The sequence below is a fragment of the Strix uralensis genome, chromosome 15 (genome assembly GCF_047716275.1).
Source record: "Strix uralensis isolate ZFMK-TIS-50842 chromosome 15, bStrUra1, whole genome shotgun sequence".
Lineage (NCBI taxonomy): Eukaryota > Metazoa > Chordata > Aves > Strigiformes > Strigidae > Strix > Strix uralensis.
The window spans coordinates 6567431-6583513 of record NC_133986.1 but is presented as its reverse complement, the minus strand read 5'-3'; the positions used below and the strand labels follow the sequence as shown (position 1 = coordinate 6583513).

General features: G+C 38.8%; 1 protein-coding gene across 1 annotated transcript in view; it reads right to left on the bottom strand.

Moving 5' to 3' along the window:
- Positions 1–2745: 2745 nt before the first annotated feature.
- LGR4 (leucine rich repeat containing G protein-coupled receptor 4) overlaps positions 2746–16083 on the bottom strand; it is an 82557-nt gene continuing 69219 nt past the window's right edge. Inside the window, exons 11-18 of the mRNA XM_074884634.1 lie at positions 15837–15908; positions 14167–14232; positions 13038–13109; positions 12024–12095; positions 11594–11719; positions 10084–10205; positions 9365–9439; positions 2746–6366 (exon numbers count right to left, since the gene is read on the bottom strand). Coding sequence (XP_074740735.1) covers positions 5090–6366; positions 9365–9439; positions 10084–10205; positions 11594–11719; positions 12024–12095; positions 13038–13109; positions 14167–14232; positions 15837–15908 — 1882 coding nt within the window. The 3' untranslated portion in view covers positions 2746–5089. The remainder of the gene's footprint in view (positions 6367–9364; positions 9440–10083; positions 10206–11593; positions 11720–12023; positions 12096–13037; positions 13110–14166; positions 14233–15836; positions 15909–16083) is intronic.

The window sequence follows — 16083 nt, the reverse complement described above, 5'->3', positions numbered from 1 at the left end:
TAATCCCTAATTGCCACCTACAGTATTTAAAAAAAACATTTTTTGTAGAAAATGATGTCAAGAAAGCAATTTTACAGGTAACAAACATAAATTAATTAATTTCTAGACATAAATCAACTACCCTAAATCACTAACTACCCCAACTTGACAACTCTATGAAATATTTGAATTTGCCAACTCTTCTTTATGAAATAGTCAAATTTTAGAAATTCAACTGTAATCCGATTAGCTCAGTCTCTGAAAACATGAGCCATCAGAAGGAAACCTCACTTCAATTTGGTTAATACTAGTCAGATTTAATGAAAAGCATCAGATAAGATTGCTTTCAGATGTAACGTCTAGTTCCATACTTTCATTCAGGACCACAGAAAAAGCATAAAAATAATCCTACCAAAAAAAAAACTTAGTAAGTTTAGGCACAAACTAAGGCTTAGACAACATGCCTTAAGCTTGAAGAAAAGAATGTGTATCTTAATTTTACTTGCAACCTGTGAAAAAAAAAAATCAAAAATTTGAATCAAATACAGTCAAATTTATGAAGTCTTCCCAAGTCTTCGGATTTTCCAGCTTGGGGAAAAATGGTGTGGCAAGCATGAGAGTGAGGAAGAAAGGTACTTGGCTCCACAGTCGGTGTCAGAGCTGAGCAAGCACTGCCTACACACGTCTACTGGCTATTTTTGTGCCTGCATTTGTAGTTCTGCTTGACTAGAGGCTGTGAAATCTGAGAGGTCTTGGATTGCTTCAGTTTTCCTTCATGGTACGGTGTATTTTCATCTTTGCAATACACTGTACCCACTGCTAGTCCCTGTCCAGATTCTGTTGATTGTAGATGTGGAGCCATCTGCTTTCATGGAGTGCAGCCTTAAGATGAGCAAGAACTCTACGAAACACATTTATATTAAAATCCCATCTTTTTGAATCAATAGCAGAATTCCCACTCAACATGGTTTATGTTAGTTGGAGATCACAGCACTCCTATTTTTGAAGTCTTTGCTTCTTTAGCTAGTTTATGCTTCTGCACAAAGTCTTCCTCTCTTTTAAAGTGTCAGTAACAGATTTATTTGCTCATTTTTGGACTGAAATTTTCAAGACACTTACTAGTTATGCTTTTGTTCCTGGAAACCAGTGAGACACTTCATATTTTGTTATCCTAAAATCTAAATAATTTCCCTATAGTAAATGCCACAGTGACCATTAACTAGTATTTCTTAGTTAAAGCCTAAACGATGATATTTTATAGCAGTGTAGCACCATGAATGCAACGTATGTGCCCATTTGGTCTCCAAGTTCTTACAGTATACAACAGCAAAGAAAACAGTAATTTGTGATGTATTATCCCATTTCAGATTTCACTTCCTTATTTACTGAATCATCTTCAGCTGAACCCTAGTGCTAAGAGTAAATTGGTCGGATTCTACTGTACAATATGTGAAAGGTAATATTAAAAAAAGTCTCTCGCTAAAAATAAACATGCTAGCAGCTAAACATCAAATGATCTAAGCAATTAAAAATTATTAAATTGAGAGTATGTATGAAACAAACTTTGCATTGTGCTTTTAATTAAAAATATTACCCTGTAAATTAAAACTGAAGGCTTAAAAATAGTAATCAGGGTGAAAAGAATTACTGGAGAAAAGTATCTTTGTATAACTTTAAAATTTCTGACTAAATTTATGATTAAACACAGGAAATTATACTGGAAAGAAATTAAAAAGGGCAAAAGGGATCTAGGCCAAAAAGTTGCTAAGTAGATGCATTATTTTTGTAAGAGAATAAAAAGGCTCCATTTCAAATTAAAAGATCTCACCAGCATACTGCCACAGCGCAGGCTAATAGCTGTCTGTAAGAAATCACTCTTAATGGGGGGAAAGGTAGGGAATACCTTAGCAACAACCTCGGCAATTTTACTTTTGACTCTGTCCCCCTGCAGAAAGCTGCTTCCTCAGAACAGCAGATGAGGAAGAACAAAATGCTCTCCTTGCCATAAGTTTTCCTTTAAAGTCAACAGCAAATTCTTTTTGTCTGCTAAGTCCAACATTGGAGCTCAGTACAACAGTTGTTTAGAGGGGTTTAGAAGCAAGGTATGTGACATTGTCACTGTAAGAACAGCTTCAGCTAGCTTTAGACTCTAGAAAATCAGAGTATTTACTTCCTGTGGACACCCCAGAAGGGTGTAACTTGTGAAGTTTGAGTTGCCTGAGTCTCAAAACTGAAATTAGGAAGCTTTGCCTAGCTGAGGAGGTGGCTACCTGAGTGACAGCTCTGAAAGCCCCTTGTACAGAGGTCACTAAAAAACCTTACACAGCGCAGCTTTACAGCAAGTTGTGCCCATCTATCTGACACGGCTTTTGGAGCGGGGAGGAGAGGAAGGGAGTTCTCAGGGGATGGCTTTCCTGCTGTGGCTGTGAACATCTGAACATGACATCATGCCCTGCTACTGAGATCAGCTTGTCCAGCAAAGACACAACAAAGGAAACATTAAGTACCTGGTGGCTGGGTTTCTCTGGGCTCTCCTCGTGTGATCGTCCATAGGTGTTGGGCACGTGGTGATCAGACAGGCAAGTTTAGCATCCCTGCATCTTGACGGGTTGATTTTAGTAGCTACTCTCTGTATTCTTTCACCTCTACCAGCAGCTAGAACCTGCGTGTGTTGGAAGACACTGGGCTGACTGCATTAAGAGTTAACCATTAGCATAACTGCAACTCCAAAAACTCTGATGTACAATGAAATACCAGAACTCCAAATAGATCACACGTCTGATCATTTTAATAGCATTTCAAGCGAAGACTTATTTGTAAAACAAGAAATAAATCCATACTCAAGAACATTGAGAACACAACAGGCTTTCCGGAAGCTTGATGGCTGGATTTCCTTCCCTACTGATTATGAAATGGCAGCTGACATTTATTGTCTGTTTTGCAAAGTATTCTTCTTAGAAGTATTCTCGTTACCTGCGACTGATTGGCAAACAGAGGGAACGTGGAACAGACTAGGACTCTTACAAAAATACGTCTTTAAAAAAACCCCACAACTCTCAGCATAGAAATAGTATCAAACCGAAAATCATTATCTGTGTGATTTTCCAATCCATACTAAAAACATTTCTAACTCAAACACAATACATGATAACGTCTTTAATAAAGAGATTGCTTTGTAAGAGGGCAAACACTTCTCTGAAGGTTTTAACCTTTTGCATGCCAAGAGTCAGCATTAGCCCAAGATCATAAATCCACTTGTAAACTGACAACTTCCTTATTTTTCAGGTAATTCTTTTTCAAAACTCTCACCACATGTAGCAGGGAGCAGATGACATGTTATTTATGCTCAATAATTTCACATGTGCACCACTTTCAGCCTTAAATTTTTAAAAACAGAGATAAATAACAGTCAATATTCATGTACCCTTTATTTGCTTTCAGTGTAACATTCCATGCTAATTGCAGATGTAATATTCATGAGTGTAAATATAAGATTAACAACTCGGTTGGTTGTCTTCTCTGTTCTTTTTACGTGTGAATATTTTGGCTTACAAAATTAACAGCATACAGTAAATAATCCTCCCATATTTTGTACAAACTACATGATTTTGATATACAAGGATTCTGTTTTTATTACAGTGACAATATACAACCACGTCTATTTACAATGCAAAAAGTATATAAACCACATTTTAAACATTCTGCTACTGGCAGCCACTATTGTTTAGGAGGTAGCTTTAATTAACAAAATGAACTGAAGCCACATTTCCCATCATGTGTTCTATCAAATAATTTACAATACAAAGATAAAAATTCATTGTATGAACAGTATATACAGTTTAATTCTCAAAACAGCAATCTAGCTTTAAATCTTAATGAGAATGTCTCCAGAGTAACTGGGATGGCAGTGGATTTGCTCTTGATTTAGCATATTGTTCAAGAAACATACATAATTATTTAATCACGCATTCATAACTTTATATCGATCAAATTTCAAACTAAATATAGATAAATGGATCACCGATTGTACTTAAATCATCTGGGTCTCAGGACTTGAATGGTTTAAAAATACTGCACTGATTTACATGAAAATCAGTGACTTTGCACAGTGTACTTCACCCTCAGTAAAATAATTGGAAAAATGCTTTTCTTTATTGCAAAATCGCTTTCTGCTTTCCCTCCATTTGCTAAAATCTCAGTCTATTCATAGATAGTATTGGGGTGCTGTAACATTCAACAGGCTGCAGAGTATTAGCCAGTCTTCCTGCCAAGACGTGAGCTGTATACATTGACAACGCTGCTAACGCCACCCGATGCACTGATATTCCTTCCAACAGTGTGACCCCACTGCGTAATACTGAAGAAAGTTGCTGTGGTTCACCTGAAGTAATGCATCATCACTGGAAAAATGTTTTCAACCCTATTATTCCTGACAGCTGTTAATATCCTTATTTCATAGTCTACAGATATTGTGGATTGCAAGTGCTTTATTGTAACAAAACCTTATTTAAAAATTGAACGTTGGCTTGAAATACAAAGCAAACATGATATTCCTATATTGCTGTCACAGTTACGTATGGGAGAATTAATCCCTTTTTTGGCCCTGCAGTAAAATTCATCCTGAGATTCAATGCTGAATACACTATACAAAGCTAGCAAGAGAGTTTTTGCTTAATTATAGAAAAGTCACATTTAAAAATAATTTCTTTAATATTTAACAGCTGTCCTTTATATTGTGCTTTGGCAGAAAAAAAAAAAAATCAACAGAACTTACCTCGCCAACAGCAGAAGCAAAGTACAACTGGAGTACAAAGTGGAAACACACCATCAGCATGTAAAAAACTGTATAAAAGAAACCACTATTGTGTGGAAAGAGTAAAAATATTGGGTAACAAATTTGGTTTACCAATTATTTACAGTCAGGGCAATTGATTTATTTGTTTAATTATTTTTAAATGTATGGCTCAAGAAGTTACCGCCCGCTTCCCTTCTTTACAAACGACACTAAACGATGATTACAAAAGTGCTTCCTGCTCGAAAGGTCGAAACAGGCAACAGTCTACGAAGCATTATACCTCTTTATTAGAACAGCTGAAGGCAAAAAGCCTTTTCAGTCTTTCATTCTCGGTATGTTGTAGGCGTAACGAACCAAAGGGAATCCTCGGCTTTGGTAGAAACACGCGCGGCCGCAGGCCTGCACTTGGTCTGAGCTGTCCGACACGAAGGAGTCGTCCTCGTCCGCGTAGTCGGAGTGAGCTGACTGGGTGCCGCAGTCCGACCAGTAGCCATCCGGCCTTTGGCAAGGCACCACTGCCAGCGCGGGGCAGCTGTGTGATTTTATTAAATGTTTACAGGGCACGGGCTTGGATAAAAGGAGCGATTCGCAACATTCACACACGGCGACGTTACCCTGCAAATGGGTGTACACGCCACAGTCGTAGTAAAAATCCTGCGTCACGCAGCCCCCTTGGGCGTTGACAGCAATTGCTACCGCTCCGTTCTTCCTGGTCATATGGCGCCTGAGCAACTTCCAGTCTTCCTTGAACTTTGGGTTGAAAAAGACGTACAGGACTGGGTTCAGGCAAGCAGGCAACGGGAAAAATATCAAAGTAACAGACTTCATGATTTCAGGGCTGATAGAAATCGCAGTGATCAATGGTGCAAATGAGAAAAACGCAACAGGGCAGAAAAAGATACAGTTCGTGAAGATTAGCCAAGCGACATGCTTAATCATGCTGGACTGTGAGTTTTCGGAGAGGTCCTCTTTTTCCAAGTTGCAATACAGTTTAGTGTAGATAATAGCCATTAGCAAAAATGCTAATGAATTCAGGAGCACTAAAGTTACTGTGAAACCTAACGAAGGTGTTTCTCCAGTGGGGAAGGGCAAGCAAAGGGGTGATGCTGAGTACTCCGCTTTATAAAAAAGTGGTAAGCATCCCGCTACCACAGCACACAGGAAAGCAAAAACTGCTGCAATTTGAAATTGTTTTTGGCGATTGCTTTTCCCCTTTTTAATGATCTCCTTTGCAGAGAAGCTCCGTTCAACAGCTGCCAACATCAGGAAAAAAATGGCACTTTCTGATGAAAAGACTGCAAGAAACCCAGCAACTCTGCAACCACTGCCAGTCTCCCACCATATGCCAAATTCAGCAAATCTTCCCCAAGAGACAGCATCCAAGAAAGTTAAAATACCAGTATAGACTCCCATAAATAAGTTAGAGACAGAAATCAGGCCTATAAACAGTTTGGAAGATGGCAACGGAGTACAGGATGCAAATATTGTTAACATGACAAGCAGGTTGAAGAATAAAGCAACCAAAAAAATAAACCAGACAGTAAGTCGAATCATCCAGCTGCCCAATAAATATTCACAAGGCTTAAAAGCACCTAGAAGAAAACAAAACAGAAGGACAACCAATTTAGGAAAAAAATCATGCCTTAATAAGCAAGATTTTCAAAAGGTATTACAAGAGCACTCCTCATTAATTCATGAATAGAGTACACAACTGAACTGCTAAATAGGTCAGTTGAAAATAAACTATTCTGTTGAAGCTATTTACTAATTATGCCTGAAATAATAATTACTGAGATGAATGGTCACTTGAGAATACTTTGTATAAACAAGCTAAACAAGCTTAATTAACTTTTAGCTACTCAAAGTAGTTTTTATTGGTGCCACCTAAATACTTTTTATTTTCTTTAGATTTCATACTTCATAAAAAAAGTTAATAATAAAAGCACATGTTCACAACTGACTTGTAAGGGGAAAAGAATTTTTTAGAAGTAACATGTTCTCTCAAAAAATGATCCACAAACATGCCTTCTGGAGTAACTTTTTGTCACAAGAAACATCTGTAAAACAGACGACAAATTCAATTTCATCAGCTTTAACAAGGACAAGATTATTCATCACAAGCCCTTTCCCCCACCCTCATCACTGAAAGGCACTGTGAGCTCGGAAAGTCATATAGGGAAAATGATTTTTTTTTTCCTTCTTTTGCCACTTAAAAAAGCTTAAACAATAAAAAAAAAGTCCAACAAGGAAAATAATAGGAGGAAAGGCAAGGAAAAAAGGTCACTACCACTGCTTACCCTTCTAATCCTTCTAATTGCTGCTTATTCCATAGGGAAATCCTACTGATTTTAAGTAACAATTAGAAGAGTTTAACCTCTCCTACATCCCCATTAGGCACTGCTAATTGTCCGAAGCACAATAGCTGGGGATCTCTCCCTGCAGTCAGTCACTCTGGGAGCTGAAGGCAGAGCAGAAAAATGCCAAACTGTGCTGCACCTCAGGCTGGAGCTTCTAGGCCAGACTCAGCCTGTGCAGCTCATGCCCTCCCTTTAGGCAGGTGAAAGGTAAGTACAACCCATCCCTAACACGGGCTGAGCAACTGCGGAGAACCATTAAATGTCAGTGTAAAAATCTCCCAAGGCTTAAAGCAACTTCCAGAAATTACTGAACTGACAAGTCAAAGAATCTTTTTGTTTGTTTAAACAAGCAAACTTCATTTCTGGGCAAGAAATAATGGTGCTAACTGGATTATCAGACCAGTAAAATCAGCAGTAAAATCCCTTTTTTTGCAGATATTCCAGAGTAAGACATCCTTGCCAGAATAATTTTTACAGTACATTCACATGATGCAACAATACCTGCTAAGCTGAGTCTACTTAAAAATAAAAACGACTTCCTAGTTAGGAAACGCTGTGCTCCCAAAATCAGTTTCAAGTCTTGTTTTCTAGTAGCTGTACAGTGAGGCATCTTTGGACAAACAAAACCCACCACGCTTTCCTGTCTTTCTCCCAAGGTCTAACTATCCTCAGAGTTAGAAGTTACCCTCCTCTCTTACTAATATTCCCAGCCCACCGGGGGAAATTCACACTCAGAGGGATTAATTTCACGGCTTTCAGTGCTGCGCTACTTGAGTGCCACTGTTCACAATCCATTCCTGCCATTAGGCAAAGCAGAAAGTGGATCTACGAGATGAGCAATGATTCAGAACTTACATGGTGGGTGGAGTGTCCTACTTAAGACCAGACGACAGCATGGCATAGAAAACAAGTTGTTAGTATGGGAGGGACTGGTGAAAAACAAGGCAAATTGTGAACTTGTAAAACAAGCTCTTCATTCCTTTTAGAGCTATAGCATCTCTGGCGTGGGCAAAAAGAGAGAGCTAAAAGCTTTAAAGACTGAACCCATGTAATACACCATCTGAATTCTCATTCTGTGAACAGGAGATCAAAAGCAAATAAGCAACACTGGTCAAATTAATTCTCAGATCATTTACAGTTAGATTTATAATATATTTGACTTTCTGACCACAATTTTTTGGGGCTATGATCAAGAAATCCTTGTGATAGTCTGTATACTAAAGCTGGAGCTAGCCCAAAAGATGAAGAGTGAACAGATTTTCATAATGGATGTAAAATACCAGTTTAGGAGAAGAGAATGAACCAAGACTTGGAAAACCCCTGCTCATCCAGAAGTAACTTCACTGGAAGCATACACAGAAAAGTGTTCCCCCCCATCTGTGTGTTTCTGTTTCTGCAAGCAGGAGGGTACAAGATGTACAGAAGGAATCCTCTGGAGAGCCCGTGGCAATGGCAAGGAAATAGGAGGCACCACAGCAAGCGCTTTAGGAGCCGAGTGGAACCATGTGTGGAAATTTGCAGTTCGAGGAAGATAAGCAGAAGGGCAGCAACCAGGCTGCTTAGAATGAAAATGTTTGTTTGCAAGATCAAAGACTTTTAACCCTCCTGGACTGTTCAAGCCTGAATTGGAGCAATTCTGGTATGCCAGCGAGGCTAACCATTTCTCAATTATCTGCAGCAGTTTAAGACGCCTGCCCAAGCTACTTGTAACAGCCCTCTGCTGTCAGTTTACGAGTCTATAGCAGGGCTGGGGAACACATAACCTGAGCATTCCTCATCCTCTCTCCTGCAAAGACATCAAGCTTAGTTAAAACCACCAATGAGAGCAGTTTGAGTTAAGCTTTTAAAGCACAGGCCGACTTCTCACTGAAATAGATGAGCATTCATCATCTCTTTGGCAAGAGCAATGCAGAATTAGAGGGCAGCGCATTAAACACAGCCGGCTCCAGATAGAAGTATGACAATCTTCATTGTTTTGCTTATGGAAACAAACTTCTATTTTTCTCCTAGTTCTCCAATACAGCGTTACGTGTCTAAAGCTGAGCCAAATCTTTGTGATCACTCATCCAAAACAACACTGTCATCAAATGAAGTTCCACCCAAGCATTGTAGAATTTAATCTTTGGTGTACAGAACAGCTACAGGGAATGAAACATGTAATTCTGCAGACAGCAATTTGCATAACACCATGCCTGAAGTTCACAATGTGGCTAAAGCACATTATAGGATTTACCTGTTGCTGGTGTACAGTGAATAATAGTCTGTCCCAGTTCCTCATTTTCCTCATTTCTTAGAACATCTGCATCAGCTGTATCCAAGTAAAAATGAAAAACAGGTTAGTTGTAGAAAGAAAAAAGAAGTGAAATGCAGTGAAGCTGCCTAGGATGGAAGTAGTCCTCTGAAAGATCAAAGACCTAACACTTCACCAACATTCAAGCCTTTAACAAGTGGAGCTGTTCTGGTTTGCCACATAAGGTCGAACGCTGAGTGCAGAAATCGCTGCAACAGTTTGAGTTACTGCTGCCTGTCCCAGCTACTCACAATGCTTTGTAACAAAACAGCAACATCCTTCATCGTGGGGGAAAGATCTACTGGCCTTGATAGTGGAAAGACAAGGCCTTTCTGAACAGGAAGGTCGAAATGCTGAGAACCATAAAATATTTTCTGCTTTGGCAGAAAGTGACAGAAACAATACTAGCAGTTTAGAAATATGTTTTTTTTAAAAAACCAGGCAAATCTTACACTGTCAGATAAATCCATCTCACACATTTAGAAGGAACATGGCACTGCCGATCTGTAAGCAACTGCTAAGCACTTTCAGAGACAGCTTTTGTACCCCTATAAACATTTACATCTTCTAAATTTTCTTATACAAAGACAACATACATTGTTATTTGGTCTAGTCTGGCCCAAAATAATACCGCCAGTTTAGTACAATGGTTTAACCCTTACCCTTCTCACGATCCATCAAGGCACCTTGATCTTGGTGACTGGAATCTTCAGCGTTAGAGTTTAGATAAGAATCACAACCCCAAAATGCACAGCACTGGTAAGCGTATGGCACAGAGAGTGACCTGAAATACAGGCAGAACAACAAGGAGTGTTACCCACTGTAACTGAAGTTAAGATTACCATCTATTGAAAATATTTAAGTGACACACTTCAGTGCTAAAACTGAAGCTTGTTTTTGTCATGGTTGCTAATAAAAAAACTATTTCAAATTGGATCAGTTGTAATAATTTCTGATGAACTTTTGCACTGAGATAAAGGATAGGTGATACATCCAAGTCTTGTCTGCTGCAAGGAGTACAAAGAAAATCCTGTGACGTTTAGCTCTCTTTATTAGTCATTCTACTCCGAACACAAACAAAATTCTGATCAGTGTTTGTGGCGTTGCTGTACAAATGAAACTTAAAACTAATTAAGCAAGTTAAAGAATAACTCTTTTGTAAGAAAGTTAATTCCCAGATGACCACTATGTTTAAAATTATATCTTTACTTCTCACTCTTCATTTTGTGGCCCCAAAATAAGATTTTTTTTTTCTTCTATTTTTTTTGTGTGTGTTTGACAGAAATGGTACATACTATTAATCCTGGTAGAGAAGAACTACAGCTGCACATACAGAGTTTTAAGAAGTCCACATAAACAAGGAGATAATAGCAGACCAGAAGGTAATCTTCCTGACTCAAGGCTACAATATCAACTGTCTGCAGTATTGTTCCTGAATTCTGTTCTTGTAAATATTTAGGAGGAACATCAGTCTAAAGGATCCCACAATGCATTAGTTCTCAAGCACAGACCAAAACCTAAAAACCAATCTGCTGTTTCCACAGGACTGCTGAGGCCTGATTCTAAAACTGACATGGATTCTTTTGCTGGCAAAATTAGACAAATTCACAGTATCTTCACCTCCATTTTTTCCATCGGACAGTATGGGAAACAATTTTTAACTGCTTCTTCTCAATGTGCAGAAAGATCTTTGAAAATGCAAAGCTGTTAATCACTGTCTGATGCACCTCCCACTGAACTCAGTACCAGGTTCCCATTTGAATGATTACTGTTACTCTTATCATTTGCCTCCAAGAATAAACAGTGTATGTATAAAGCATGGTGATATGGATTCAAACACCTGCGCGTCTGCTCCCACTTTCCACACTGTGAAAGAGAGATGTGCTCAGTTCACAAATGGAAACCACCCAAACCACTACTCCAAAGTCAGATGGTATCTGCCTGAAAAGCGGTGGAGGAAAAATATAAAAGGTTCCAAGAAATTTGTCTGCAAATGGCTTCTATACCAGAATAGTCAGATGCCCCTTCATATATGCCAACATTAAGGCACTGCAGGACTCAAAGGGCCTGATCATTTGTTGTGAGTATTATTTAAACGGCCTTCATTTATTGTCACATTGCTTGCTACTGTCAAAGTAAGTGAGGCACTCTGTGGTGCTGTTACCAACGTACCGGAGCTTTGCAAAGTTCTTTGCTGCCAAAGCTTCTTTCAACTCAGAATTGCCTGCAAGTTTAAGCTGGTTGAGTCCACTCAATCCTTCAGTTGGAACTGAAGTGAGTTCATTGAAACTCAGGTCTCTGAAATGTGAATATTAAGACGGTGTTATAACAAAGTAAGTTTGAGAATCCTATAGCATACATTTCATTGAAGTAGGAAGGCTTTTTAAGGTCTCGTACCGAGGCTGTAGTCTGACAAATGCCTGTCAGTGCAGCAGGCACTTTAAAGATGCATGCCCTGCATACGTTCAGCTAGCGAGAGGTTTTGTGATTCACACAGATGAAACACACAATAGGCACATATCAATTTTAAACTAAAAATATTTACTATCTCAGCAGTTTAACAATAGAGACAGGAGGTCGCTGCACAGAACAGCCCACTTACAGGTTAACAATAGCTCCAATGGTGGTGAAAGCTTCCTTGTGGATATGATGGATACGGTTTCTACTGAGGTCGCTGCAATGAATGCCGAATGAGATTATTTTAGCAGTTTCATCAAAACTTTGTAACAGCGACTGTACTGAGAAAAAAGCTAAGGTGACAAATACATTATGCCTTTTTCAGGAAAGCTGAACAACCCTCCCATTTCCCCTCTCTCCCCAGTCAGCCAGGTGCAGTAGCAGCCAAATCCCTTGGTAAGGCAGCTGTATCCTGCTTCACCTCATTCTCAGAATAGGATCCATCTCCCATTCCTCCCCCCTTCCCTTCCTCCCTGGTGCTAGCAGCTGGGCCTGCGCTCCCAAAGGCAGAAGCTGGCTCCGGCACCACCCATTCCCGGGCTGAAGGTGCCAGGACAATCCCTTTGGTGACAAATGCACATGTGGCAGGGGTGGGGGAAGACAACAAAAGAACAAGCAGAAGGGCATCTGCTTTGCTGGATTTCAAAATCCAGATCCAGTTGCTGCTGGACCACGACTTATATTATGACATTCTTTTTAAAACACCTATCAGTTTGTGGATTTTTTTTTTTTTCTGATAATTTCAGTGTTCCTATATAATCTTCATATACCTAGAGATGTAAGGTGAGGGGATAATTTTGTTTACTGATCTGTTCCTCCTGAGAAAAACAGATAGGATCTCTCCAATAAATACCGCATCATGGAGTAATATAGCAATAATATAATGCAAAAGAGTGGACTACCAAAAAAAAAAATCTCCTCTATTCATATATATAAAAAAATACCTTTATAGACTAGAAAAACAAAAAGGAGACTAGAAATAAAGGGACTAAACCAGCTGCTGCTAGTATCTTTTGCACATGGTTTGCTCCACCTCAGGATCCAGCATACCTGGCCTTTTGTCATCAGTCAGATTTGTAACCCCAAACCCTGGTATCAGTTTACATGGGAATCAAAAACATTATCTTGTTTTTCTCAGCATGCAGTTATGTACACTTACAGGATACGAAGGGAGGACAGTCCTTGAAAGGTATCCTCTGTGATTTCATGGATTTGATTATGCTGTAAGGAACTGCAAAGTGAAGAAGTAGAAACAGAACTTTATTGGCTAACTGGGCTGACTTCAAACAAGGGATAGCTTGGTGCCTGCTAATACACAGATTTAGCCTTACCAATGGCAAGATTTTTCTTGTTGCCCCTTGTAGGCAAACTGTTTAAGTATTTTGCATTAGCCATGTTAATACAACCATGAGGTTCTTTCATGGTACCTCTGCTCAATCTCAATTCTCAACTCATTTAAATTTCGAAGAGACTGTTAAGCGTGGACTGAATTACTTCCAAGCTAAAAGTAACACTTTGTGAACTTTGAAGAGTCACACAGATTTAAAACAAATCTACTTCATTTTGCAGGGAATCTTTAGGAATATTCTAACCCTGGGTGCACTTTCATTTCTCAAAATACAGATTTAGGAAAGGAAAATGTTGAGAAATGCCTCTAGAGCTAATGGTCAAATTATACTTTCAGTTCACTAGCTCCCTTTACAATGAACCATGTGTACAACAAGCCCAAAGATGCCAAGAGCAAAATCGGTTAAGAGGAAAGAAGCTTGAGTGCAGTAGAGGTAGAAGGAGCATTTGGAACATAAGCAGGTGGAAAAATTGTGTAGAGTCTGGAAATTAAGCTTAAGAAGCTTTAAAACAATGAAGTAAGGAAAAGCAAAGATGGGTTTTGAATGTGTCTTACAGGGACCAGAGGAAAAATCATTTTACGCAACTATAGGGTGATGGTTGGAGGGAACTGAAGAAGAGTGGAAGAGACAAGAGGCAGGAAGGAAAACACATAAAGCCCCTTCCATTTACGCATATAGCAATACTTCTATGAAATGCAGGATTAAGGTGTCCTTCATCCTTTTTTGTGCCATAGGAACAACTAAACCTTAGCTAATTGAGGATAACAAAGTGGTTGAATTCTCCGTCCAGCACACTCCTCACATGAGATGGTCCCATTATTTCTCTCTGTTCTTAATCTTAGAAACTTATGATCAAACATGAAGGAAAAAAATTTCTAGAGACTTGGACTCAGCATACTAAGGAGATAATAAAAATAAACAACATGTATTTCTACTTACATTTCCTCCAAGGAGTGGCAGCCCTTAAAACTTGGGAGGTCCTTTATATTGTTATAAGACAAGTCCCTTCAAAACAGAAAATGGGAGAAAGGTGTTTAGTTCAACTCTTTGCTACTTGAAACATCTCATCACCTGTAACCATTAAATGGATTGGCAGAAAAATCTTCCCATTAGTAACATTCTGTGGAAAAACTAAGGGCAGTTTAGAGAAAAATCATGAGGGGAATCACAAGTGTGATCTCTCCATAGTTGTCCTAACTAGCCCCACTATATACTTTGATTATACATATATACACCTAAAGGTGTAGAAAGACATAACTGCTCTGTCAAGCTTGCAACAGTCAGCAAACAGCAGAAATAAGGCTGCCTATACAACTCTGTAAAATGTTCATTCGTTGCCTTACATTCACTCTATTCATGTAATCTTTTTAAAAGCTACATTTCTCTCTCCCCATGTTTGCCTCTGAATTCAGTGAAGTGGGTTTTTTACTTTCCTGAAATATTCAACCAGTGATGTAAAGAAGCAAACATTAAAAAAATTTCATCCCAAAATTCTGACAAATCTTAACAACTAAAACTAGTGCTCTGTAACTGAGAAGTAATGGAGAAACAGGCTATAGCTTTACAGTGGCTTCAACAGCTCATGAGATCCCTCCCAACCAGTGTTTTGATTCTATTTCTATGTATACTCTATATTCTATTTCCCTGCTTTCAGCTCTGCATCTGGATACATGCATACCCTAAAACCATAGGGTACGTATTCCCTGAATTCTGAGAGTAGTAATCTAAAAAGGTTTATTGATAATCTGCTTTTTTAGAATAAACTGGATAGAGAGTATGCAATGCAGGAATTTGGTGCTAATTTTGATTTAGTGTGCTGGTACCTCCCTAAGCAGAGCTATTCAGAATATTCTGTGAAACTATGAAGCAAAAAAGGAGACAAGAGACTTGCAAACAAACCTAAACATTTCTGTTCAAAAGATAAACAGACATTTGAAAATAAATCCTACCTCGTCATTCTTTTTCCCCAGTTTTTCTTCTATAAAACAGAACATATTTTTCTCCTCCATTTTTCAGCACTTTCTTTTGTTCCAACTTTTCCTCGTGTATCCTTTGTAAACATGGCTTTGCCTCTCCCCTCCCAGTGGTTTCATTTATCAGTTTGGGGGTTTTTGCATTTATTTTAACACATCCTTACTGCTTTTTCTGTCTTGTCTTTGTGTTACTATTCTCTTCCTAATCCTCATCTGCATTTCTCATAGTTTCTGATGCTCCCTGTGTTCCCAAAAAAGTCAAAGCACTATAATTAAACTCTCCCTTAACCTCCGAATGTAGATGACTACTGTTGTGTTAAGAATTAATGGTGGCAGAGTGAATTTGAAGATGCCAAGACTGTTCTGCAGCACCACCTTGCATATCTTTCATAACATATGAAAGAAATACAGTGCCTCTCTATAAAGGGGACCCCCTGTTTTAGGAATACAAGGCATTACATCAACTTTGCTATGAGTCTTGACTTGAAAAATCAACAAACTAGAATCAGATTTCCAGCTTTGATAGAACTACTAGGATGAGCAATTCTAAGCAATACTTTTGCTTTAAATCAGATTGAAGTTTCTTTTAAAACATTTTGATGCAGATGAAGATAGAAGCACAATGTGTATACTTACAAAGTTCGTAGCACCTTTTGCTCTTGGCATAAATTAACAGGAATACTGTTTATCTTGGTCCCTGTTAGAGTCCTGTGGAAAAAAAAGCCCATATATGTATGTTTGCATTGCTGATGGTAGATGGCATAACAAGCATAGGTGAGAGCAGAATAAGGATGCTGTCTCAGCACCTGGGGTGCTAGATTCACCCACCAAAGTTTTTTTTGGTTTGGTTTTTGTAAGAGGCCAACTTTTCTGTTTTTCAGTT